Source organism: Cucurbita maxima, unplaced genomic scaffold, assembly GCF_002738345.1.
Source record: "Cucurbita maxima cultivar Rimu unplaced genomic scaffold, Cmax_1.0 Cma_Scf00006, whole genome shotgun sequence".
NCBI lineage: Eukaryota > Viridiplantae > Streptophyta > Magnoliopsida > Cucurbitales > Cucurbitaceae > Cucurbita > Cucurbita maxima.
Window position 1 is genome coordinate 200003 of NW_019272022.1, and position 26764 is coordinate 226766.

Here is a 26764-nt window from a genome sequence, read left to right on the forward strand (position 1 = left end):
TTTTTTTTTTTTTTTTTTTTTTTTTTTTTTTTTTTTTTTTTTTTTTTTTTTTTTTTTTTTTTTTTTTTCAGGTCGTTACATTATTTATTTGTTTGTTTTCACGAATGTTTTAGTTTATGCTTTCAGTTAATTAGGTAATTGATAAGATATCTCCCTAATAAACTTGCACTAACTTGTAGATTATATAAACCAAGCTCTAGGTGATCGACAAAATAATCTACCTAGCAAAACATGCACAAGAGAACCAAGTTGAGACTTCGGCACAAGACCTAGAGCGGTTTTGAGCCAACTAATTTCAGTATATTTTCAATAGAACGAGCACTCTAGGATCGTGAGTGGCGATCAGAGTTTTAGACCAACATGCACTCAAAGTATGGATTAGCCGAGGAGTTAGTCTTAAATGTCTTGGAAAGAATAGTTGAGAATGAACTCGCCTAGACACTTTAAGACCCCAGTAGATCTCCATAACACTAAGGGAAAGTTATGAAAACTTATGAAACCGCTAGTAGCGTAAATGAATCATTGTGAGGAGTAACTATTGTATGTAGAATAAACTCACCTTAAAAGGAAATGTGGAGACTACGTAAATAGTTGACTTGAAGAGGCCTTCTAATAGTTACTCCTCTAAATATTTATAATTACATATTACATACCCGTTTTATAATTACATACCCCTTTTTTCCCTTTGTAATAAAGTTAAACAACATCATCTTCCAATTAGATCTTATTTTGTATTTAATAATAGTGTCGTTGTTTGCCTTTATTTCCATTTAAATATTTATGTATTTTTATCTTTCATTTCATTTTATTTTTATTTTTATTTCATTTTCTTTGTCATGGTTTGATTTTTGAATCCTCAAAGATTGAGTTATGACACAAGCACTAGAGCTAGAGCAGTTTTCACATTGACCTAGATTTGTAGATTTTCAATAGATAGAGCACCTTAGATTCATCAGCAATGATTAGGGGTCGTGACCATAGTTCTCTCATAAAAGGATGACTAAGAAATAAATCGTTTAAACGTCCTAAGAACCTAATAAACCTACATGGCATGGATGATTAAGAAAGATTAACAGACTTAGTAGTAGTGTGAACGGTGTCACTAGAGCTTCCTCCTCCATCTCCTTCAGTATGCCCTTAGCACTAGTAGCGACTTTAATCACACCTTTAGCACCCTGTCAAGTGGTAGTAGTATAAAAGTAGTACCATCGAGCTAGGCTTAGAGTCGATAGTTTAGTGTTTCGAGACAACCAGGTGCCTTTATTAGGTGAAAATGGTCTTTGCACGGTAAACCTGCCCTAAGAAGGAGCGTGGGACAACACAAGTAACCTAGTAGCTAGAAAGCACACGATGTTGCTCCCATATACTTAGAGTGACTCTATGGCCCTGTGGTAGGGTCTGCTAGTTAATCTTTGATAGATGATGTTAAGACCAATAAATGTCGTACGGTTGTGTCTATGCAAGTTGACTAAGTCTAAAGAATAGAAAAGTTAATTCACTTAGAGAAGAGATACATTGTCTAGTAGATTCACGACACTTGAATATGGTGAACAACTTAGAGTCCTCGGGATGGTCTCTAATATATTAGATAGCTACTTAAAACTTCGAGTTCTTTCCAAAAGCTTAGATAACTATAGAATTAGGCTCAAACTTCCTAAAACCTAAGTTGAAGAACGTGAAAACATGCTAGGAATTTGATGTGATGAAAGCCTACAAGTAGAATGCTTATTTAGTATTTTTTATATTCACCTCAGTCTATATTTCATTTTGAGTTGTTCGCTCACGGACGGTCGAGGTAAGGGAGAGATTGAAAGTTTTGTGGAAACAAAGTAGGTCATTTTTGGGGCGTCAGTCATACCTTTGTATTTTAGGTATTTCATGTTTTGTTTGAAATTTGTTTCACGAACTCATTCACGGTGTGTAATAAACTTGTAATAAACTTAAATAGATTTTGTTTTGAATTGTAGTGTTGTTTATTTAAAATTGTAGAAAATTTTATTGTATTTCATTTTTATTTTACTTTCATTTTATTTACTTTTAGTATGTCTTTTTTTTTCACAGTCCGAAATTTAAAGTTTCAAAAATCGAGTCATGACCGATTGATATCAAATCAATACATCTCCTAATATGTGATTTATGGACGAATCAAAGTAAAAGTTAGTGGTCATGTAATACATGAGTAAAGAAGAGGTATATAAATGAATCAAGGTCTCATCCAAATGAGATTGATCCTAATCCAAAATTTGAATATAGGTAGTCACATAGCAAAAATTGAACCTAATACACCATAAATTTGTCAAGAATCTCATGAGTTTGAACTTCACACATAAATATAATACAAAGGCATATCATGACTACTACTTCTCCACCTACCCTTGTCTTTATCTCTCCTTTGAATAAGCGGACCATTAAAAGAAAAGTGTGGAATATATATACTTTTGCTAACTTTGGAATATTATAGTTGCTTAATATTCCAGCTAGTAATTTCACATCATCAAGTTTCTTTCCCAAAGTGAAAAGATCATCATAATATGATGGCCTTACGTATATAAATATAGAGCAAAATGAAAGTGTTAGACATCACATATGAAAAGAAGTCTGAAATTAACCATATAGGTTGCGAGTGAGTATTGTTCAGACATGGAGTGCATTGGATCAACTAAAGACTTGATACAAGCTCCCTTTCCCTTAAACTGTGGTGCTCATGTTGCCATTCGTGCTCCTCGTCCTTCCGCCAATGCTAATCTCAGCTTCTCTCTGTTGGGTGCCACTGCCCAAACCTACAAACAATTCATTAGTGATCTTCGTAAGGCACTTACGGTAAACTCCCACAAAGTGTACGACATTCCTGTGCTGCCAGCCACAGCCAAAGGGTTGGCGCGCTTCATATTGGTCAATCTCACCAATTACAAAGGCGAATCCATCACTGTTGCAATCGACACAGTGGATGTTTATATTGTCGCATACCAAGCTGGAAACAAGGCTTATTTTCTAAAAGATGTTTCCAAAGAAGCCCATGATGTGCTATTTAAAGGTAGCAAACATGAAACGCTGTCGTATAAAGGGAATTATGATGATCTTGAGAGGCATGCAGGTAAGATTTCAAGAGAGAATATTGATCTTGGGTTCTCTGAATTAAGCAGCTCCATTGGCAACATGTTCCATTATAACGCTGGCTATTCTGTGCCTAAATCGTTTATTGTGATGATTCAAATGCTTTCAGAAGCTTCGAGGTTTAAGTATATTGAGGCAAGGAATTGTGAGAACGTTGAGTCAAAGTTTAAGCCAGATCCTGGATACTTGAGTTTAGAAAACCGTTGGTCCAATTTATCTGAACAGGTACAGAAGGCGCAAAAGCATGGAGGTAAGTTTGAGCATCCAGTCCAAGTTCGAAGTGTTAGCAATAAGCCAGTTCTGGTGAGTGATGTCAATTCCCCAGTTGTTAAAGGAATGGCGCTGTTACTTTGCAACAAGCCAGGGGTTAATGGAGTATCCAAATTGATGGAAGAGTTTATCAAATGGGAAGCTGCTCGAGGTCATTTTGGAATTGATTTCTGAATGAGCTCATAACTTACAACTATGGAATTCCACGCATTGAAAGAATAGCAAAAAGCATGTCATGTGGCTACTACTTCAACATATCTCTAACATATAGATATTATGTATATGTATTATATGTATGTGATAAATAAGTGTGGAATAATTCGGTTGCGCTTTATGTAATATCTAAATAATATGAAGTAAATTTGCATCCAACCATAGTTCCCTATCATCATCATCTATAAGGTCATATTGTGATGTTTGGTTTAGGGATGGAGTCAAGAAGGAAGAAGAGGAACCAATTGACTTCCTCTTGGTTCGTCTTAAACTTAAAAGACTCAAATTTCCAACCGACATAAAAGCATAGTTCATATAAACTTCATAAAGGTTAGACAATCTTTTAAAAATAATTATGAACAATATTTGTCTCATCCCATCGGTGATAAACAGTTCATACATCTTCTATGCATGTATTTGGTTCATAACTGTCTCATTTATTTTATTCATAACGGTAACACTTCAAAAAAATAAAAAAAAATCAAAGTCAACCAAAGAGAAAAGAAGTTATTTTGTCCCTCAAGACATAACAGGGGTCCAAGGAGAACCCTAATAGAGTACTTGAAAAGAAAAGAGAACAAAGATGAGAGAAGAAAGGAGCCGTCGAATATCTCATCTAAAAACCCACCGGACCACTGCCGAAATCCACTTTCAGCCAAGATATGGACACGAGTTTCTTCTTGGAAGGAAGAAGAAAATCATAACGACCAAAGTCGAATCTTTCCACCAAGAACCGAACTGAAACAAAAGTGAATGGTACGCTTATTGACTTCTTCCTCAGATTTGAGACCTCTCTTACCAATCGAGGCCTAGGATTTTGATATGTCCTTCTAGATAGAACTCTCTATAGATTTCTTTAACAAATTTGGCCCAAACCTTGATCAAAAAGCGGAGATAACAAGAGTCATCCAAAAACGATAAGAAAAGAAAAACGAACCTACTTTCAGCACTCGTAACTCATTCTATGGTTGGTGTTTAAATTCAAGAAAAATACTAGGGTGTAGATGGATCTACATACTATCACTTAATTGAAGAAATTGAGTTGATTGGACTTCTAGATTAAAAGATATAAAAATGAGAAAAGAGGGAATAACTAATCGGATTTTGTGTTTGCGACTGCCAGGAGAGGCAATTTTTACACCCGAGCCACGTGTCAATCGACAAGAGGATCTGTTGACTCTGGCAATTCGGAGGAAATGTCGACCAAAAAACTGGCCGAAGGTTTATTCGAAACAAAAAATAGCATAAGTAAAAGGAGAAAGGGGGAGAGATTTGCTGAAAACTCTATGTTTTATTTTTCGGTTGAATTCTTTAAATAATAAATCTAATTACAAAAATAGAAAAGTGTGCGAAGACTTCGCAAGTTGTCGGCTAAAATTATGCTCTTCCATTAGCGTGAATTCAGAAGTTTTGAGACGTCAAAACAACCTAACTGAATAAGGAACATAAGGAACATAGCTTTTATTTAACAATCTCCTCCTAAAAGCTGTGTTATATCTACCTTATTATTTGAACTCTGATCTTTGAGCGTAGTTCTTCAAATTTTATCCGCGCCAGGGACTTGTGAAAATGTCTCCAAGTTGTTCCTTTGTTCGGATGAAATCAATCTTGATGAGCCCTCGATCTGCACATTCTCGAATGTAGTGGAATCTGATTTCAATGTGCTTGCTCCGGTCGTGCAAAACTGGATTTTTGATCTGGGAGATCGTAGCTTTGTTGTCTACGTATAGCATTGGTGGACCGCTTTCTCTCCCGATGAGTTCTTCTATTAGTCACGCAAGTCAGACCCCTTGTGTTGCTGCCATCGAAGCGGCGATGTATTCTGCTTCGTAGGAAGACAAAACAACTACCTTTTATTTTGTTGATTGCCAGCAGATCGCGCCGCCTGAGAGGAAGTAGATCATTCCGCTAGTGCTCTTACGATCATCAACGTTACCGGCCATGTCACTATCACTGTAACCGACCAGCTTGAGTTTCTCCTTTCGTCTCCCTGCGCAGTATCTTACACCCCAGCCTCTGGTTCCGGCTACATAGTGCAGGATGCGCTTGACAGCCACTAGATGCTCCTCCCTAGGTGCTTCCATAAACCTACTCACATATCCAACAGAATAAGCGAGATCAGGACGAGAGTTTACCAGATAGCGCAGACTCCCGACAATGTTGCGGTAATTTGTGGAGTCGACTGTCGTCGTAGTGGCGGCCTTCCTTAGTTGGAGCCGGGCCTCCATTAGCATCCTTGTAGGATTACTGTCCACAAGCCCAGTTGTGTCCAGCAGCTTCTTCGCGTATGCACTTTGGAAGATCGAGATGCCGGTAGAATTCTATTGTACTTCGATGTCGAGGTAGTAGCTGAGCACGTCGAGATCGCTCATCTCGAAGTTCTTTGACATCTCCTTCTTGAACCTTCTGAGAACTTCCACGTCTCCTCTAGTGATTATGAGGTCGTCGACGTACACTCCCACGATCAGTCGCTGCTTGCCATGGCCGTGCGTGTACATGCCATGCTCAGAGGCACATCGCTTGAATTTCAGTGACAGTAGGGTACTATCGAGCTTCGCGTTCCAGGCTCGTGGGGCTTGTCGAAGCTCATAGAGTGCTTTGTGCAGATGCAGTACCTTATTGGTGTTGTCATTGTCTAGGAAGCCAGGTGGTTGTCGGACGTAGACGGTCTCCTTCAGCTCTCCGTTAAGGAAAGTAGACTTCACGTCCATATGGTGAACCTCCCAAGAGTAATGTGCCACAATTGCCAGCAAGAGACGAACGGATTCTAACCTTGCCACTGGCGCAAATACCTCTTCGAAGTCCACTCCTTGCTTCTGGACGTAGCCCTTCGCCACTAGACGAGCCTTGTGCTTCACAACTTCTCCTTTTTCGTTGCACTTTAGTTTGAAGACCCATTTGAGACCTATGGCTCGGTGTCCCAGCGACATATCCTCCAAACTCTACGTCTGGTTCTCGATGATGGATGTCATCTTCTCCTGCATTGCCTTCAGCCAGCATGGGTTCCTTTCTGCTTCGCCGAAGGTGTTCGGTTCATCTATACTGATGGCATGCAGTTCGGTCACTTCTTCGAGCTCGCGCGCTGCCAGTCCAGGTGGTTCACCTCCTCCCACTAAGTCATCCATCCTCCGATACCTGGCCTCCAGATCAGCATCGTGATCGGCATCCAGCGTCGAATCCACAATCCGTGGTGTTGCGAGTTCCACTGGTTCAGGGGTTGCACCTGCTGGCAGCAGTGATGGCTCCTGATGCTGGGCTCCTCCTTCTTCCGGCTCGGTGACGAGGTACTCTACTGTGAATTAATTTGGATTATGATCTGCCTCGATCACATCATTCCACTGCCAGAAGGTGCTTTCGTCGAAGACAATGTCGCAAGACATGTGAGCTCGCCCCCCTACAGGATCATAGAGTTTGTACGCCTTGCTGTAGGGTTCATAGCCGATGAAGACGACCTTCAGCCCCCTAGGATCGAGCTTGGTGAGGTGGGGACGTGTTACCTTCAAGTTATGCGATGCAGCTGAACACGTAGAAATGATGTACCGCTGACTTTTTGTTGTACCAGGTCTCTCATATGGCGTCTTTCCGTCGAGGCTTCGGGTTGGTGACCGATTGAGGAGATAGATGGCCGTCATTACTGCCTCACCCCAGAATCTCCCAGGCATCCCGGCCGTCACCAGCAATGACCTCACTGTCCCGACGATGGTCTGATTTCGGTATTCCACCATTCCATTCTGTTGGGGGGAGTAGGGCGCCATTAGACTCCCTTGTATGCCGATCTTGTTGCAGTACTCACCGAAACTTGCCGAGGTGAATTCTTTGTTGGGGGGAGTAGGGCGCCATTAGACTCCCTTGTATGCCGATCTTGTTGCAGTACTCACCGAAACTTGCCGAGGTGAATTCTTTGCCTCGGTTTGTGCACAACACTCGCATCTTCTTTTCACATTCGGCCTCCGCTCGCACTATAATGCGCTTAACCGCCCGCCTCTGCCGCCTCACTTTTCGCTTGCAGCAGGGTCAACCACATGAAGCGGCTTTTGTTATCGACTATCAGGAGGAAGAGACTCTTACTGCCTGGGGTCGCCGGCTTGATGGGCCCACAGATATCGCCGTGTACAAGCTCCAACGGCTCATCGGCGCGGTAGGATGTTCGAGATGGAAAGGGTGTGCGCCTCTGTTTGCCGAAGAGGCACCCGTCGCACAGCTTGTTCACGCCTTTGATTGTTGGCAAATCGTGCACCAACTCCTCCTTCTGTAGCTTTTCTAGAGCAGGAAAGTTTAAATGCCCGTATCTTGCGTGCCATCTCCAAGATACCTCTTCGGTCTTGGCCGAGAGGCTGACGGGTTGCTCTATCTCTAACTCCAGGATGTAAAGACGGTTTGCCGTGTGCTGAACCTGCGTGAGCAGCCGTCGTTGATCATCGCAGATTTTGAGGGGTTCGCGCTCGATGGAAATGAAGCAGACCCAGGCTCACAAGGTTAGTCTTGAGCCTCAGGATGAAGTAGAAGTCGGTCAGCTTGCGGTGCTCGCCTCCCTTGCTGACAAACAGGATGGTGCCGTGCCATTAGATCTCGACGACGGAGCCGTCGCCGAATTTCACCGCATAGCGACGGCGTGGAGGAGTGACTGAGCCTACTCGATGTGTGTGTTTTCACGCTTTGCATTTTCTTCTACTCAAACCTGAGACCTGTGTATTATTAGATCGACACTCTAACCACTTGAGCTATTCAACTTGACTATTGATAAAATTGGCTTCTCCAAAATGATATACCACCAATGGCTTCAACTTGGCTCTGAAACCACTTGTTGACTCTGGCAATTCGGAGGAAAATGTCGACGAAAAAACTGGCCGAAGGTTTCTTCGAAAGAAAAAATAGCAGAAGTAAAAGGAGAGAGGGAGAGAGATTTGCTGAAGACTCTGATGTTTTATTTCTCTTCAATTGAATTCTTTAAATAACAAATCTAATTACAAAATAGAAAAACTAATTACAAAAAATAGAAAAGTAGGCGAAGACTTCGCCCAAGTTGGCCGCTAGAATTACGCTCTTCCATTAGCGTGAATTCAGAAGTTTTGAGACGTCAAAACAACCTAACTGAATAAGGAACATAGCTTTTATTTAACAGGATCTACGCATACCACCTGACAGAGGACACGTGTTAGGCATCGGGTGAAGCTATGCATCGATCACTGCGTGGAGCAACACGGTCTCAACTAGAATGAGACATGCGTCCCCTCTGCAAACCTTAACCGACCCATGCGGGTCGACTTGAACCGACCTGCCACTTGACTAGACCTGCGGTCCAAAGGAAACCAAATCAACCCGACCCGCCATCCAACCCAAAATTCGGTCTGCGACCTGCAACTATAGAATTTTTCTTTACACATGGCACTCGAGTGTGATACCTGCGAGTACTAACTTCGTCAGTTTGTGTAAGCCCCTTTTCTTTCCGTTTGACTTTTATTTGCTCGATTTTCATCCCAATTCCAAGCCAAACCATATTTTTATGTGATTTAGGACTTAATTGAATACAATCACACCTTGTAGGATTCACTTGGATTGCATGCATGCTATAATATTTACCTTAGGTGGATAGTTTACCATGAAATGAACCTAGGTGATTAGAGAATTAAGAGTATGGAAGGCATATTGTATAGAATGCTTGTATGTTTTATGTTTATGTTGTATAAATGCTTATTTCATGCTGAAAGAAGAATGAGAATTTGTAATTTGTGCTCAGGATGCTTAATAGATGTTATCGCCCCATTCAACATGTATGTTTATTTTACATTCTATATGTATGATGATTCTAGATAAATATTGTGTGCACACCCAGTTAATTCTAATGAACCAGTATCATGCTAAGACTAGGGACTTGTAGTTAGGTTAACTAATTACCGATTTAGACCTAACCTTTCCCCTAGGAGCCTAACATACCAACATGGCTTACGAACCACATTAAGAGTTGTCCTTAAGTTGTAAGATGCGTGAATGGTGTCAATAGCTTCATGGGGGACATAGGTTTTTTATCAAACCCGACTAAACCTAGTCGTTTCACGTGAGGAACGAGAGCCCACGTCATACAGCCCATTAGTTGCATGAGAGGTTTTAGCTCACCCCCTAGGTAAGACACCATATAGTCTCATGGAGTCATGCATAAGATAGCGCCTCATAGGTAACCAGTCATTCACAACTCGACATAAGGAACTCTCAGAGTTTAAAATGAAAGGACGGATACCAAAAAAGGTCCAAGGGGAAAAAACTAGAACCAGACATCCTAGAGCCAATGAGTAGCCAATGGAAATCAGTTACACCTAGAACGTGATGAAAGTCTACAAGTAGATGGCTTACTGAGTATAATTTTTATACTTATCCTTCCTACAATTTCCTTTTCAGGTGCGTGATGCTATGGGTTGAGAGAGGGCGTGTTTGAGAGACGTGGATGGTCATAGAGGAAAGCGTGTCCTAGGGTGTCACAACCCAATATTTTACTTTGAGCTGTGACTCAAAACGACGACATGAATGCAACGAAAACATTTAAAAATGCATTAAAGCGAAATCAGTTATTTCAAGTAAAATAAAAAAACAAAGGTTCAAACAATTAATAGTTTTGGAACAAAATATGAGAATTTGAATACCAAAGAAAAGATTAGACTAACACCCCGGGACATGCACTCCTTTGTGACAATCCACATCTCTGATCGCGCTCTCTTTTGACAGATGTCTCACGCACCTGGAAAAAAAAAGGAAACATAGCAAGGATGAGTATAAAATTATACTTAGTAAACCACCTACTTGTAAGGTCTCATCGCATCCTAAGCTTAACAGATTCCCACTGACTTCTAATTGGCTCTAGGACATCTGGTTCTAGTCTTAGTCCCTTGGGGCTTGCCCCTTGGAGCTATTCTGGTTCTCCATCCTTTCATTTAGTCCCTAAGAGTTCCTTATGCCGAGTTGTAATGACTAGTGTCTCTCTATGAGGCGCTATCTCTGCATGGCTATCTAAGACCACATGGAATCTTTTCTAAGGGTGTGCTAAGTACGACCTAGGCCCATATAGTCCCCCTATGGGGGGCGCGACCCAACTCGTTCCCATGCAGCTAATGTTGTCTGTAGCCAAAGCAGCTCGCATGCCACCAATCCGATGGTTCACCTTCTCCTAGTAGGTCTTCATTCTTTCGGTACCTAGGCACCAGATCATCATCGTGATCGGCATCCAACGTAAAATCTGTAGTACGTGGTGTTGCGAACTCCACTAGTTCAGAGGGCACAACAGGAGTTGCGGCTGGTTTGACATAGGCGTGCCCGGTGCAGCTGCTGGCGATGGTGACAGTGCCCGGTGCTACGCTCCTTCTTCTTCCAGCTCGGTGATGAGGTACTCCACCATGAATTGTTCTGGGTTTTGGTTCACCACGTCAAGGTCGTTCCACCACCAGAAGGTGTTCTCGCTGAAGATAATGTCACGCGATAGCTGAACTCGCCCTCCCACAGGATCATAGAGCCTGTACGCCTTGCTCCTGGATCGAGCTTGGCAAGGTGGGGATGTGTGATCTTCATGTACGCGATGCAACCGAACACTTAGAGATGATGTACCGCAAGCTTCTTATTGAACCAGACCTCATGCAGCTTTACGTTGGCGACCGATTGAGGAGGTAGACGGCTGTCATGATCGCCTCTCCCCAGAACCTCTCGGGCATCGCGACTGTCATCAGCAGTGATCTTGCCGTCCCAAAGATGGTCTGGTTCCGGCACTCCACCACTCCATTCTGTTGGGAAAGTAAGGAGCCGTTAGGTGCCATTGCAACTTGATTCTTGTGCAGCACCCGCATCTTCTTCCCGCATTCGGCCTCTGTGCGCTCTTAAACGTGCTTAATCGCCTCAGTCGCCGCATTCTTCGCTTGTAGTAGGGTCAGCCACATGAAGCGGCTCTTGTCATAGATCAGTAGGAGGAAAAAAATCTTGCCACTTGGGGTCGGCAGCTTGATGTGCCCGCAGAGATCACCGTGCACAAGATCCAACAGCTGACCGATGCGGTAGGATGCCTGAGATGGAAACGAGGTGCACTTCTGCTTGTTGATGAGACACCCATCGCACAGCCTATTCATGCCTTTGATTACCGGCAAACTATACATCATCTCCTCCTCGTGTAGTTTATGTAGAGTAGGAAAGCTCAAGTGCCCGTACCTTGCGTGCCAGCTCTAAGCTGCTTCTTCGGTTCTAGCCGAGAGGCTAAGTAGCTATTCTATCTTCCACTCCAGGATGTAAAGGCTCACCTAAACTTGTGTGACGAGCCATCGTCGATCGTTGTAGATCTTGAGCAGCCCGTGCTCAATGTAGATGTAGCAGTCGGCCTCATTGAGTTGACCCAAGCTCATAAGGTTAGCCTTGAGCCTGGGGATAAAGTATACGTCGTTCAACTTGCGGTGCTCGCCGCCCTTGTCGATGAATAGGATGGTGTCGCGCCCTTTGATCTCGATGATGGAGCCATCGTCGAACTTCACTGTCTTGCAAATCCTCGAGTCGAGCTCAAAGAAGAGGTGACCGAACTATATGCCATTAGCGTGGATGAACCGAGCTCTTTCGCCGAAGCAAAAAAGAACCCATGCTGACTAAAGGCAATGTAGGAAGAGATGACATCCATCACTGAGAACAAGACGTGGAGTCTGGAGGACATGCCGCTTGGACACTAAGCCATAGGACTCAAATGGGTGTTCAAGCTAAAGTATAACAAAGAGAAAGGAGTTGTGAAGCACAATGCTCATCTGGTGGTGAAGGGTTACGTCTAGAAGCAACGGGTGGACTTCGAAGAGATGTTCGCATCGGTGGCAAGGTTGAAATCCGTTCGCCTGTTGCTGGCGATTGCGGCACATCATTCCTGGAAGGTCCACCACATGGACGTGAAGTCCGCTTTCCTCAATTAAGAGGTGAAGGAGACCATCTACGTCCGACAACCTTCGGGCTTCATCGACAACGACAACCCTGGCAAGATATTGCCCCTGCACAAGGCACTCTACGGGCTTCGATGAGCACCACAAGCCTGGAACGCGAAGCTCGACAGTACCCTATTAACGCTCAAGTTCAAGCACTGTGCCTCTGAGCATGGCATGTACACGCGCGGCCATGGCGAGCAGCGGCTGATCATGGGAGTGTACGTCGACGATCTCATAATCACTGGAGGCAACATGGAAGTTCTTGGAAGATTCAAGATGGAGATGTCAACGACCTTCAAGATGAGCGATCTCGGCGCGTTCAGCTACTACCTCGGCATCAAAGTGCAGCAGAGTACTACCGACATCACAATTTGTCAAGGTGTATACGCAAAGAAGCTGCTGAACACAGCTGGGCTGGCAGACAGTAACCCTACAAGGACGTCAATGGAGGCCCGACTCCAGTTAAGGAAGGCTGACACTACGCTAACGGTTGACGCCACCAATTATTGCAGCATCGTCAGGATTATGTGCTATCAAGTAATTACACGCCCTAATCTAGGTTGATGGAAGCACCAAGGGAAGAGCATCTTGTGGCTGTCAAGTGCATTGTGCGTTATGTGGCTAGAACCAGAGGCTAGGGTGTGAGATACTGTACAAGGAGAGAAAAGAAGAAGTTTGAGCTTGTCGACTATAATGATAGTGACATGGTCGGTGACGTTGATGATTGTAAGAGCACCAGCGGGATGATTTACTTCTCTCAGGCGGTGTGATCTGCTGGCAATCAACTAAAAAGAAGGTAGTTGCTCTGTCTTCTTGCGAAGTAGAGTACATAGCTGCTTCAACGGCAGCCACACAGTGGGTCTGGCTTGCGCAGCTAATGGAGGAGCTGATCGAAAGAGAAGGCGATTTACCAATGTTGTACGTGGACAACAAATCCATAATCTCCCTGATCAAAAATCCAGTTTTGCACGACCAGAGCAATCTTCATTACATCCGGGAGCGTGCAGATCAGGGGCTTATCAAGATTAACTTCATCCGAACGGAGGAGCAGCTTGGAGACATTTTCACTAAGTCTCTACGTGGGTGAAATTTGAGGAACTTGACTCGAAGATCGGAGTTCAAACAATAAGGTAGATATACCACAGGTGTTACGAGGAGATTGTTAGATAAACCTTTTTTTTTTTTAAATCATAATTTTTACCATCAGTTGCATTTTTTCTGTTAGACAATTTGACGCATCCACACGTCTAGTGGAGTATCATAATTTTAGCTTGCCATTTCGGCCATGTTTAGAGAGGAGTTGCGAAAGTTTAAGTTGGCCACTTTGGCTATTTTTAGAGAGTCGGTTTGTTTTAAGTACTGCAATCAAATGAGAAACATATGTATTAGTTTTTAGCAACAACATAATCTAAGGTTTTCATTCTCTTGCACTTTCTTTTATTTTCTTCCAAAGTTTTTCGTTCTCTTGCGCTTTCTGTTATTTTCTTCCTGTTCTCACCAGTGGCGAGCTACTCTAGCTAAAGACAACAGTTAATGGGTTGTACGACGTGAGACACATTTCCCATGCGAAATGGCAAGGAGTAGTAAGAACTGATCAAGAACTCCTGGTCCCCCCACGAAACTATAAATACCGTTCACACAACTAGCAGCTTAAGAACACTCCTAAGGTACTTCGTTGCCGTGGTAATTTGTTGGTTCCTAGGGGAAGGTTAGGTCTAGACTGAGTGACTTGTCACTTCTAACCACAAATCCCTAGGCTTATCCTATTAATGGATCATGGAAAATACAAAGTGTGCATGTAATTGTCATCTAACATTATCATACATAATTCATGCAAATTAAACATGCAAGCTCAATGGGACGAAGACATCCATCAAGCACTCGAACGTAGAATTCACAATTTCAGCATGAATTAAACATATGTATATGTATAGCAGAAGCTTAAAGTATAATTGCAACACTTAGATAATTCACATAGTATTTCACATAATACATTCATCCACAGTTCATGCACAAAAAGACACATACCAAGCAGAAGCATAAACCATGATTCACTTTTCATAATTCATACATTTTGCCACCTAAGCTCGTATCATGGAAAAATCTAGTCAACTAAAGGAAATTAAACTTGCATACATGCATACTGAAGCATTTCCTACAAGTATTTCTTCCTAAGTTTCGTGTGGTAACTTACTTGATTGACGCGTGCCCTTTCGCTAGCGTTTCTATGCAAAAAAGGTGTCCAAAAATACTGATTTTCCTCGATTAAGTCTCTATTCACATAAAAACATGGTTATAATTAGAATCAGGACAAAAATCGAGTAAACAAAAGTGGAACGGGTAAAAAAGGGCATATACGCACCGGCCACGTGCCCTCACGCCCCGAGAAAATGCCCACTTGCGGCCGACACATGCGAATACCACGTGCAGATTGCTTTTGTGCAGTCGCAAGTCAGGTAGTCCAATTCAAGTCAGTGGGTCGGTTTAGGTCAAATTAGGTCAACGATTTGATTTGGTTCAGATCAGGTCAACGATTTGATTTGGTTCAGATCAGGTCAACGATTTGGTTTGGGTTTTATAGGCGACACGTGTCATCGTTTCACTGAAGCTGCGTTGCTCCAGTCTACACTCAATGCGTGGCTCCAGCTGATGCTCGACGCATGGCTTTAGCCAACGCTCGATGCATGTCCTCTGCCTGCCAATCTGCGGTTCATCGCCTACCGATCGACATGTGGCTACAAGAAATTTCTTTCTCTCTCCTGCAATTTGTAATAGAGAACAATTTCCAATCAAATTTCTTCATTTTCTCATTTTCGTATCTTTTGATTATGAATTCAAATCACGTTAATCCCTTCATCAAAGTTTTAGATCGTGTTACAAGCTACGTCTTGGTATTTTTTTTCTTGATTTTAGCCTCAACATAGAATGAGATAGATCTTCTCGAAGAGGAAGCGTTTCATGTTCGATCACATGAGTAGGGTCTAGAGTGTACTTTTGCAGCATATACACATGGAACACATTGTGTACGGCGGCAAGGTTTAGTGGTAGAGCAATTTTGTAGGCCACAACCCCAACTCTCCCTAGAATCTTGAAGGGGCTTATGAACCTTGGGCTCAATTTTCCCTTCTTTACGAACCTCAACACCCCCCTCATAGGGGTTATCTTCAGGAACACATGGTCACCCACCTTGAATTCGAGTTCCCTTTTATGAAAATCCGCATAGCTCTTCTGTCGGCTCTGGGCGGTGTGTATTCTCTACTTGATTTTTTGCACCGCTGCGTTGTTGACCTGAACCAATTCCAGTCTCAATAGTTGTTGCGTACCTACCTATTCCCAAAACACTGGTGTCCGACACCTGCACCCATATAGTGCCTCGAAAGGGGCCATCTGGATGGTCGCTTGATAATTGTTATTGTAGGAAAATTTCATCAAAGGCAGATGTTTTGTCCCATAAATCTATGACACAAGTTCGCAACATATCTTCTAATATTTGATTCAGCCTTTCTATCTATTCGTCTATTTGAAGATGAAACGTTATACTAAACCTTAACTGAGTCCCCAGTGCTTTCTGGAGACTTTTCCAAAACTGAGAGGTGAACTTGGTGTCTTGGTCTGATACTATGGACACTAGTACCCCGTGCATGCATACTATCTCCCTGATATAATTGAGCCACCAGTCCACTCGATATGTGGATTTGCTTGGAATGAAGTGGGCCATATTGGTTAGTTTGTCTACAACAACCTAGATTACGTTGAAACCGTGCTTGGTCTTTGGCAAACCCGAGATGAAGTCCATACAAACTGCTTCCCATTTCCACTAAGGAACATTCAAGGGCTGTAGCAATCCTATTGGGCGCTGTCTCGAGACCTTCACCTTTTGGGAGGTCAAGCAACGACTTACAAAAAATGCTATACCTCTCTTCATCCCTGGCCACCAATAAGATCCTTTTAGATTAGGATACATCTTCGTACTTCTAGGGTGGAACATATAAGATGTATCATGGGCTTCAGTCACAACAGGCCCCCGTCTGAGGATATAGAATACCCAACTGGTCTCTCTCCCTTAGTATGACTCCACACTTTACTGAGGTGTTCATCAAACCTCTGAGCGTCAATAACTCATTTTCATAAGGTGGGTTGTATGGTCATCTGTGTTATCTGAGCGGTACCACCTTTAGCCACAACCTCTATCCTAGCCCTCTTCATCTCATCATGTAATCTTTCCTGCTTGGTAATCATCGTAGAAGTATGAATGACCTATCTACTCAATGCATCAGCTACAACATTAGCTTTGCTTGGATACAGGATCCTGATATCTTAATCCTTTACCTGTTCCAACCATCTACTCTATCTCATATTGATCCCCTTATGTATGAACAAGTACTTGAGGCTCTTATGATCCGTGAATACTTTGAACTTTTTTTTTGTAATAGCCCAAAAATAAATAAAAAAAATAAACAAATAATAAAAAAAAAAACTTTATAAAAAAAAATAGTTAAAATAATAATAATAATAAATTAATTAATTAATTTAAATTTAAATTAAAAAAAAAAAAAAAAAAATCTTTCCCCACCTCTCTCTCCCCCACTAACCTCTCATCCCTTCCCACAATAATCTCTCCTCCACCCATCCTTACCCTAACGAAAAAAACAGAAAAACAACCATGGTTAGATAGATTTGAGAAGAAGTAAAATGACTTTAAACATAAGCAAATGGCAGATTTAGAGATTTTTTTTCAGTTATTAGAATAAAATGATATCTCATATTTCCTTTACTTTAGAGTTATTGTTATAAGAAATTAATTTAGGATAAATCTTCTTTAATATCTTAATGTAATAATCAGATTCCATATACAATTGATTAGATTTTTGTTAGCATATTAAGTTATGAAATAAGGTTATAAGGTTAGATTCAATAAAATTTTAGTTGGCAGATCTATAAACTAAAACTCCTAGCCAAACAATGGACTTAAAATTGGCCAGTAATATCTATTTACACAATTGAAAAACCTATTTACAGAATGAAAGAACGAGAGAGAGGGAGATTGAGGAAAGATTTGTTGAACACGATTTAACAATAAAACAGGAAATATAAGAGGGCATTGAGCTCCTTTAAATTTTGTCTAACAAAAAATATAAGAATTTTACGATGACCAATGTAAATTACTGAAATAATTTTATAGAGTTCAAACTTGAAACTGATGTCATGAGCTCATATAGGTTGACTCGGATTTCAAAGGACGGAATCGAATTTTCATTAAAGATATATTTGTGACAACGACTTAAGCAAGCCAGGTAAGTGACCTTACTATTGGTATGGTTATATTGGATGTTGACACGTGCCCTGTGGTTCTACACATGTCATATATATTGATATGTGTGAATTTTCTGTGGATCGATACGCTTCCTATATGTTATGTTATGTTATGTTATAACATGTAGATTGTATGATAATAATTATGGTACGATGTGCTCAAGGATATGTTTGAGATAAGATACGAAAAGGATGCACAAAACGAAATACAACGATAGGAGTAAGATACGTTCATGAAACGTTAAGGTTAGGTTACATACCAGAGTGCTATGGATAGGAGAGATTGATGAAAGAATACGGTTAGGTTATGGGTAGAAAGGGATAGGTTTGTGATAGATTGATAGAATGATAGCGTTAGGATACGTTCTTGTGACAATATGACTATGAAGTGTTTACATTATGACTTGTTTATGATATGATACATTGTATGCTAGATTATTGTGCTTAAGTACGTAGTCATATGAATGTGAATGTATGCTATGTATGCTGTTTAGTCTAATGTGATGTGTAATGCATGTAACGATATGCTGTTCTTGAATGGTTATGGCATGATTGTATGGAATGTTTGAATATAAATAGCATGAATTGTATGATATGAAATACGGTAAACTGTAGGAATCATAACCCCAATAGGAATATATATGAAATGTAAATTGAAAATGAGAAGGACATGAAGCATGGAACGTGACAGGGGGGTTATGTTCATTAATGATAAATGTAGAAGTAGTGGGGACCTCATGCATTATGTGTGTTTATGCATCTGGGGGATACCCCTATCTCATCACGAGGGTACGGATGCGTACATCCAATGGCAGGACAACGATCGTTATGCTTTGCATAGCGCTGCCGTGACGGTTACTAGTTTTAACGGGTCTCGGCATAAGGAGCTCCCAGAGTATGCCCACCGGATAAGGAAAATGGCCCAACGGTGTGCGAACTAGATGGTAAGCCTATACTCGCACGTATGGGCTATGTGTAGAGTATATGGTACACGTCCACAATTACCCATTAGGACAACACCGTAGGGAAAACGAAACGAAAGATAGGTCCCATCATTTCATTGCATGTGATTGTTGCATTTAACCCCAATAGTTGGGTCACTTAGGGTAGTGGTATTTATTTTCTTAGTCTCAGGCTAAAGTGGGATGTTTTTTTAACTTAAATTCTTATTCATTTTTATTTAGTCTTTTGTTGTGTCGTTTTAAAGATGTTTTCAAAACACGTAAGTCCATGGCTGTGTTTTAAGATAAAGGTTATGTTTTATGGAATTTAAATGAAGTCTTCCACATTCAATGTTTATGGTATGTTTATAGCAGCGACCTTAAATTAAATAGAAAATTTTAGATCATTACATTTTTTCCATACAGGTAGTGCCGCCATGTTTTCAGAGCGAACACTACCACTGCTAGCTAGAGACCATGAGTGGGGTAGTTTCGTTCATATTCCTTGATAACCCTTCTACATGAGCACACACCCTAAATCTTTCCCTGATGTGTCATTGTGCACCACGAGATTACCTGACTCATCTGGAACTGTGAGGACTGGTGCTGTCACCAACTTCTCTTTGAGTTTCTAGAAACTTTGTTCGCAATCTGGAGTTCAAGTAAAGGGCTTGCCCTTCTTGGTTAACTGAGTTAGTGCTGAGGATATTTTGGAGAAGTTTGCCACCTCATCACTGCTTCTATCTTAGTTGGGTCCACTGTGATCCCTTTGCTTAACACCACATGACCCAGAAACGTTACTTCAAATAGCCAAAACTCGCACTTGGAAAACTTGGCGTACAGCTGTTGGGCTCTCAATATTGTCAGGACTTTCCTTAGGTGCTCTTCGTGCTCTACCTCTGACTTAGAGTATACTAGAATGTCATCAATGAACACTATGACAAAAATGTCTAAGAATTCCTTAAACACCTTGTGCATTGTAAGGCCAAAGGACATAACAAGAAACTCGTAATGTCCATAACAACTTCTAAAGGCTATCTTGGGTATATCCTCTTCTCTAATCCTCAACTGACTGATGATACCCTAACCTCAAGTCAATTCTAGAGAAAATTTTTGCTTCCTATAGCTAATCAAACAAGTCATCAATTCTTGGGAGGAGGTACTTATTCTTTATGGTGACCTTGTTTAGCTCACTGTAATCAATACACAGTCGTAGAGACCCGTCCCTCTTCTTGAAAAACATAACAAAGGCTCCCCAGGGTGATACACTAGGTCAAATGAAACCCTTATTCAACAGCTCCTGTAACTATTCCTTCAATTCCCTGAGTTCTATAGGTGTCATTATATAGGGTGCCTTGGAGATCGGCACAGTTCCTCGTTCTAGATAGATCCCAAAATCGACTTCCCTCACTGGGAGCAAACCTGGCAGATCCTCTGGAAAAACATTTACAAACTCCCTAACGACGTATACTAATGAAATTGTTAGCTAGTTACTGTTGTTTAATGGTACACTAGCTAAAAGTGCACTAGCACCACTACAAATCATCTTCTTGGCCTTCAGTGTTGTTATGATGCTTGGGGTTCCTTTGGAAATGGATCCCTTGTAGGTAAAGTTATCCACTAATGGGAGTCTAAGAGTAACTACTCGAGTCTCATAATTTATCAGAGCGTGATTCTCGCCTAGCCAATCCATACCCAAGATGACATTGAAGACTTGCATGATTAACACTATTAGTGCAGCTTCGATGACACGTTCTGACACTATTACACTACCTCCCTTGACTCTATGGGCAGCTAACAATAGTTCCTGAGAAGGGGTGGACACTGATAGGGTGATCTTTAAAGGTTTCTTCTCTAGGTGTACTAGCTCTATAAACTTCTCAGATACGAATGAATGTGTCGAACTTGAATCAAATAACACTAAAGCCAAATGACTGAAAACGGGTAGCGTACCTGTAATAACTGCGTTAGGCTAGTCAACTTGTCTGGCTGTAGTCACATGGGCTACAGCTCACCCCTGCTGATGTGGAGCACCTCAACATCTCTGGTTCTGTACCGCATGTCGGTTAGCATGCTGATCGTTCCTATGAGGAAAATCTACTGCAAAGTGCTTTACCTGGCCACATCTGTAGCATGCATTTGTTCTTGCTCTGCACTCTTCCGTGTGAGGACACCGACTAGGAAAAATGGTCTTGTTGTGCATCAGAACTTTTCCCCACTTATCAGTGTGATCGCGAGGCGATCTACCAGTTCTAGGGTGGCTCTGATCTATCCTCCTCCCCTAGCTTGCGGTGTGGGATGATTGAGTTGACCCCGACTGTAGCTTGTTGATGCAAGGCGTGTCGATGAGGATTGCCACCCAAAGCACTTCTGCATAATCAGAGGATGTCTGGGTTGCCACATGCCCCTTCAGCTCCTCCATAGTAATAAACCGCTCGGCCTTCAACTCCTTAGTACTAACATACGCTAGAGAAAACCTTGCCAACCTGTTGAACTCCATATCATATTCCTCCAGTTACTTGACTCCCTATTTCAGTTCAAGAAATTCTACTTACATTTTCATCCTGACAATGACAAGATAGTATTTGTAGAGATAGGCTTCTTTAAACTAGCATCCGGTGATAGACTCTCCTTATGATGCAATGATTCTCTGAGCACCCTTCCACTAGAAATGTACTTCTCCTTTCAACATATATGTCCCACAATGGACTTGATACTCTAGCGAGCAGTTCATATAGAAGATTGTTTCTATAGCCTCTTGTTTGTTCTCTACTGCGATGAGATCCACCTTGTCTTCGTTAAAGGAAGGCGGTTTATGCCTTTGGAAATCTTTCAGGTAACGGGACTCCATGGTCATAGTTCTTAAATCTCTAGTCCCTTGCATTGTCGTCTGATTAGCCACCAGTGTTGCATCATTTGGGTAATCAGAGCCTGATTTTCCATTGAGGTTAACATGAATATCTGTAATACGTCCAGTGTGGGCATGACTAACGGCTGGCTGGGAGGAACTTATGCACTAGTGGCTGGCACTGATGGGACCTCCTCGAGAGGGGAGTAGCAAGATCAATATCAAGCAAGTTATGGGCATTTGCCCTCTTTCGACGCCTTTTTGTTCTAGATGCCCGCGGAACGACTCTCTCACTAGTTTGGGTTGTGTCGCTAAACTCCTCTTGAGGTTCAAGTTGTTCCACTTCAGGTTTTGGAATAGGGGTGTCCTAAATGACTTTTCTTCTTCCCCTTCTGAGTCCGCGTCTCTTTGGTGTCATCATCTACCACAATAGAAAAGGAAACTATGGTTACAATTCATTCCTAACACATCTCCTAGATAATGCGCAATTATAACATAATAGAAAGTCATGGTATACTCTTTAAATGCTAGCTTGACTTTTGTCTCTATGTTTCGAACATGTGAGTACGAGTGCCACGTGTTTGATGGCCTATCCTAAGGTTAGGTAATTTTCATAGATCATGTTTAGACCAATAAATGTGGTATTGTTGTGTCTATGCAAGTTGACTAAGTCAAAAGAATAGAAAAGTTAATTCACTCTAGAGAAGAGATACATCATCTAGTAGATTCATGACACATGTTAGATATGTACTTACAACTTCAAGGTCTTCCCAGAAATTTAGATAGTTATAGAATTAGGCTTAAACTTCCTAAAACCTAAAGAAAAGTTTGTGAAAACTAACTAGGAATTTGATGTGGTGAGAGTCTACAAGTAGGCTACTTATTGAGTATTTTTATATTCAAACTAGTACCTCTCTTAATAAGATATGATTTAGGACGAATCAAGATAGAAATTGGTGGTCATGTGATACACGAGTAAATGAGGGGTATATGAATGAATCAATACCTCATCCAAATGAGAGCAATCCGAATCCAAATTTTGAAGCGAAAATTAAACCTGATTCATCATAAATTTGTGGACTAAGATCAAATGTTATAAAGATTCATAGCTATTTTCTCAAGAATCCCAAGAGTTTGAACTCCACACATTAATATAATACAAAGTCATATCATGACTACTACTTCTCCGTCTTTTATCTCTCCTTTGAATAAGCGGACCATTAAAAGAAAAGTGTGGAATATATATACTTTTGCAAACTTTGGAATATTATAGTTGCTTAATATTCCAGCTAGTAATTTCACATCACCAAATTTCTTTCCCAAAGTGAAAATATCATCATAATATGATGGCCTTACGTATATAAATATGGAGCGAAATGAAAGTGTTAGACGTCACATATGAAAAGAAGTCTGAAATTGATCATATAAGTTGTGAGTGAGTATCGTTCAGAAATGGAGTGCATTGGATCAACTCAAGACTTGATACAAGCTCCCTTTCCCTTAAACTGTGGTGCTCATGCTGCCATTCGTGCTCCTCGTCCTTCCGCCAATGCTAATGTCAGCTTCAATCTGTTGGGTGCCACGGCCGAAACCTACAAACAATTCATTAAAGATCTGCGCAAGGCACTTACGGTAAATTTCCACTAAGTGTTTGGCATTCCTGTGTTGCCAGCCACAGCCAAAGGGTTGGCACGCTTCATATTGGTCAATCTCACCAATTACAATGGTGAATCCATCACTGTTGCAATTGACACAGTAGATGTTTATATTGTCGCATACCAAGCAGGAAACAAGGCTTATTTTCTAAAAGATGTTTCCAAAGAAGCACATAATGTGCTATTTAAAGGTAGCAAACATGAAACACTTTGGTATAAAGGGAATTATGATGACCTTGAGAGGCATGCAGGTAAGATTTCGAGAGAGAATGTTTAGCTTGGGTTCTCTGAATTAAGCAGCTCCATTGGCAACATGTTCCACTATAACGCTGGCTATTCTGTGCCTAGATCGTTTATTGTGATGATTCAAATGCTTTCAGAAGCTTCAAGGTTTAAATATATTGAGAAAATAAATTCTGACAACGTTAGTTCAACATTTAAACCAGATCCTGGATACTTGAGTTTAGAAAACCGTTGGAACAATCTGTCCGAACAGGTACAGAAGGCGCAAAAGCATGGAGGTAAATTTGAGCATGCAGTTCAAGTTCGAAGTCTTGGCAATAAACCAATTAAGGTAACTGACGTTAATTCCCCAGTTGTTAAAGGAATTGCGCTGTTACTTTGCAACAAGCCAGGGGTTAATGGAGTATCCAAACTGATGGAAGAGTTTATCCATTGGGAAGCTGCTCGAGGTCATTTTGGAATTGATTTCTGAATGAGCTCTTAACTTACAACTTTGGAATTCCACACGTTCAAAGAATATGCTTTTTAAAAGCATATCGTGTAAAATCTAATATTATATGTATGTGATAAATAAGTGTGGAATAATTCGGTTGCTTTATTGTAACATCTAAATAAATATGAAGTAAATTTGCTTCCAACCATAGTCAAGAAGGAAGAAGAGGCAATTGACTTTACCCCTAGGGGTTCAAGGAGAACCCCAAAAGAGTAGTTGAAAAAGAAAAACAAAATGAAAAAGAGAGCAACATTGGGAGAAGAAATGAGTCACCAGATACCTCATCGAAAAACTCACCGGACCACTACTAAAAAAATACTTTCAACTAAGATTTGGACGCAAGAGTTTCTTCTTGGAAGGAAGAAGAAGATTGGAACGACCGAAATCACATCCTTCTATCAAGAACCGAATGAAACAAAAGTGAATGGTAAGCTTACTAACTTCTTCCTCAGATCCGAGACCTTTCTTACCAATTGAGGCCTAAAATTTTGATATGTTATACTAGTTAGGACTCTACATATATTTCTTTTAACAAACTTGGCCGAAAGTGGAGATTCCAAGAGTCATCCACTTTCGGTGCTCATAACACAGTATGTGTTTGGTGTTTAAATTCAAGAAAAATACTAGGGTGTAGATTGATCTGCATACAATAATTTTGCTGAAGAAATCAAGTTGATTGGAATTCTAGATTAAAAATATGAAAATGAGAAAAGAGGAAAAACTAATCGAATTCTGTGTTTGCGACGGCCAAGAGAGGAAAGTTTTCCAGTGAGCCATGTGTCAATCGACAAAAGGATGCACACATATAGAGGCCATGTGTTAGGCATCCGGTGGAGCTATGCATCAATCACTGCGTGGAGCAACGCGACCCCAGCCAGAATGGGCGTGCGTTCCTTTTGCAAACCCTAACTGACCCATGTAGGTCTACCTGAACCGACATGCCATCCGACTTGACCTGTGGTCTAAAGGAAACTGAATCAACACGACTCACCATCCGACCCAAAACTCGATCTATGACCAGCGACTACAAATTTTTTCTTTGTGGCACTCGCGCGTGATTCCTGGAAGTAGTATCTTAGTCGGCGCGTGTAAGCCCCTCTTCTGCCCATTCGACTTTTGTTTGCTCGATTTTCATCTTGATTCTAAGTCTAACCATGTTTTTAAGTGATTTATGACCTAATCGAAGAAAATCACACTTTTTTGGACACCCTATTAAGTAGAAACACTAAACAAAAGGGTCAATCAAGTCATCACATGGTATTTAGAAAGCAATACTTGTAGGATTCGCTTGGATTGCATGCCTATCCACCTAGCGTAATTATTCTTGCATGCATGCAAGAATAATTACGCTAGGTGGATAGTTTAACCATGAAACGAACCTAGGTGATTAGAGAATTAAGAGTATGGAAGCATGTTGTATAAAATGCTTGTATGTTTTATGTTTCCGCTGTATGAATTTTTATTTCATGTTGAAAGAAGGATGAAAATTTGTGATCTGCGCTCCGGGTGCTTGATGGAAATCATTGTTGAATAAACATTAAATGTTATTTTCTTTAGTGGGTTTAGTGGGACTATTATTTGTCTTTTTTCACAAATTGGTATCAAAGCCAATGACGAATATGACGGGTCAAATGCTGCTACCGTGACTAACGAAGACAAACTACGAGAATTGGAGCATTCAAATGAAAGCTCTTCTCGGTTCTCAAGAAGCATGGGAGGTGGTCGAAGAAGGTTTTGAACAACCAAAAGATACCACGGGTTATACAGCGACACAAAACAAGGCGTTGAAAGAGGTGCGATCAAAGAAAAAGACGACACTATACATGTTCCAAGCCGTTGACGAGTCGGGCTTTAAGAAGATTGTCAGTGCAACTACTTCAAAAGAAGCATGGGACACTTTAGGAAAAGTGATCAAAGGAGCCGACCGAGTGAAACAAGTGTGCCTCCGATCTTCATGGCGAGTTGGAGAGCATGAAGATGAAGGAGTCGGAAAGTATATCTGACTACATCACGCGTGTACATATTGTGATGAACCAACTCAACCGAAACGGATAAATGTTAACAGAGATGCGAATTGTGGAGAAGATTTTGAGATCATTAATCAAAAGTTTGAGAACGTTGTATGCGCGATAGAAGAGTCAAAGGACCTGGCGACATTCACGGTTGACGAGCTCGTCGATTCTCTCGAGGCACACGAGCAACGTAAGAAGAAGAAAGAGGAAACACTCGATCAAGTACTTCAAACCAATGTGTCAATCAAAGATGAAAAGGTACTCTATTCTCAAAATTTTCAAGGTAGAGGTCGTGGTCGTGGAAAGGTCGTGGTGGTCAAGGCAGCAATCATGAAGGATACTATAAGAAGAAGAGACAGTCGAGCCAAGCAAATTGGCGTGGAAGAGGACGCAGTCGAGGAATAGGCGGCCGATCAAATTATTCCAACATTGAATGCTACAAATGTCACAAATTTTGTCACAATGCGAATGATGTAACTCTAATGTTATAATTGTTGTAAAAAGGTGGAAGAAACAACCAACCTAGCTTTGGAAGACGTAACAAATGAAGTTCTTCTCTTGATGGCTCAAAATGAAGACAACATCAACAATGACACTCTGTGGTACCTCGACTCAGGGGCAAGCAACCATATGTGTGGTCACGAGTACCTATTCAAAGAGATGCAAAAGATTGAAGATGGTCATGTGTCATTTGGAGATGCTTCAAAGGTGGAGGTCAAAGGTCGAGGTACGGTT

At 41.3% G+C, this 26764-nt stretch overlaps 2 protein-coding genes and 1 pseudogene across 2 annotated transcripts in view; 2 read left to right on the forward strand and 1 right to left on the reverse strand.

Moving 5' to 3' along the window:
* Window positions 1-26764, reverse strand: part of LOC111480712 (basic blue protein-like) — a 117596-nt gene that overhangs the window by 42285 nt on the left and 48547 nt on the right. The gene's annotated exons all lie outside the window — the stretch shown is intronic.
* Window positions 2587-3756, forward strand: LOC111480641 (ribosome-inactivating protein bryodin II-like). Its single transcript, XM_023125794.1, has one exon. It carries the CDS (start codon window positions 2641-2643, stop codon window positions 3556-3558), a length of 918 nt encoding a protein of 305 aa, XP_022981562.1. The 5' UTR covers window positions 2587-2640; the 3' UTR covers window positions 3559-3756.
* Window positions 23021-24162, forward strand: LOC111480642 (annotated as a pseudogene).

Coding starts and splice junctions, on each gene's coding strand:
- LOC111480641 (XM_023125794.1), top strand. CDS start 2,641: ATGGAGTGCATTGGATCAACTAAAGACTTGATACAAGCTCCCTTTCCC.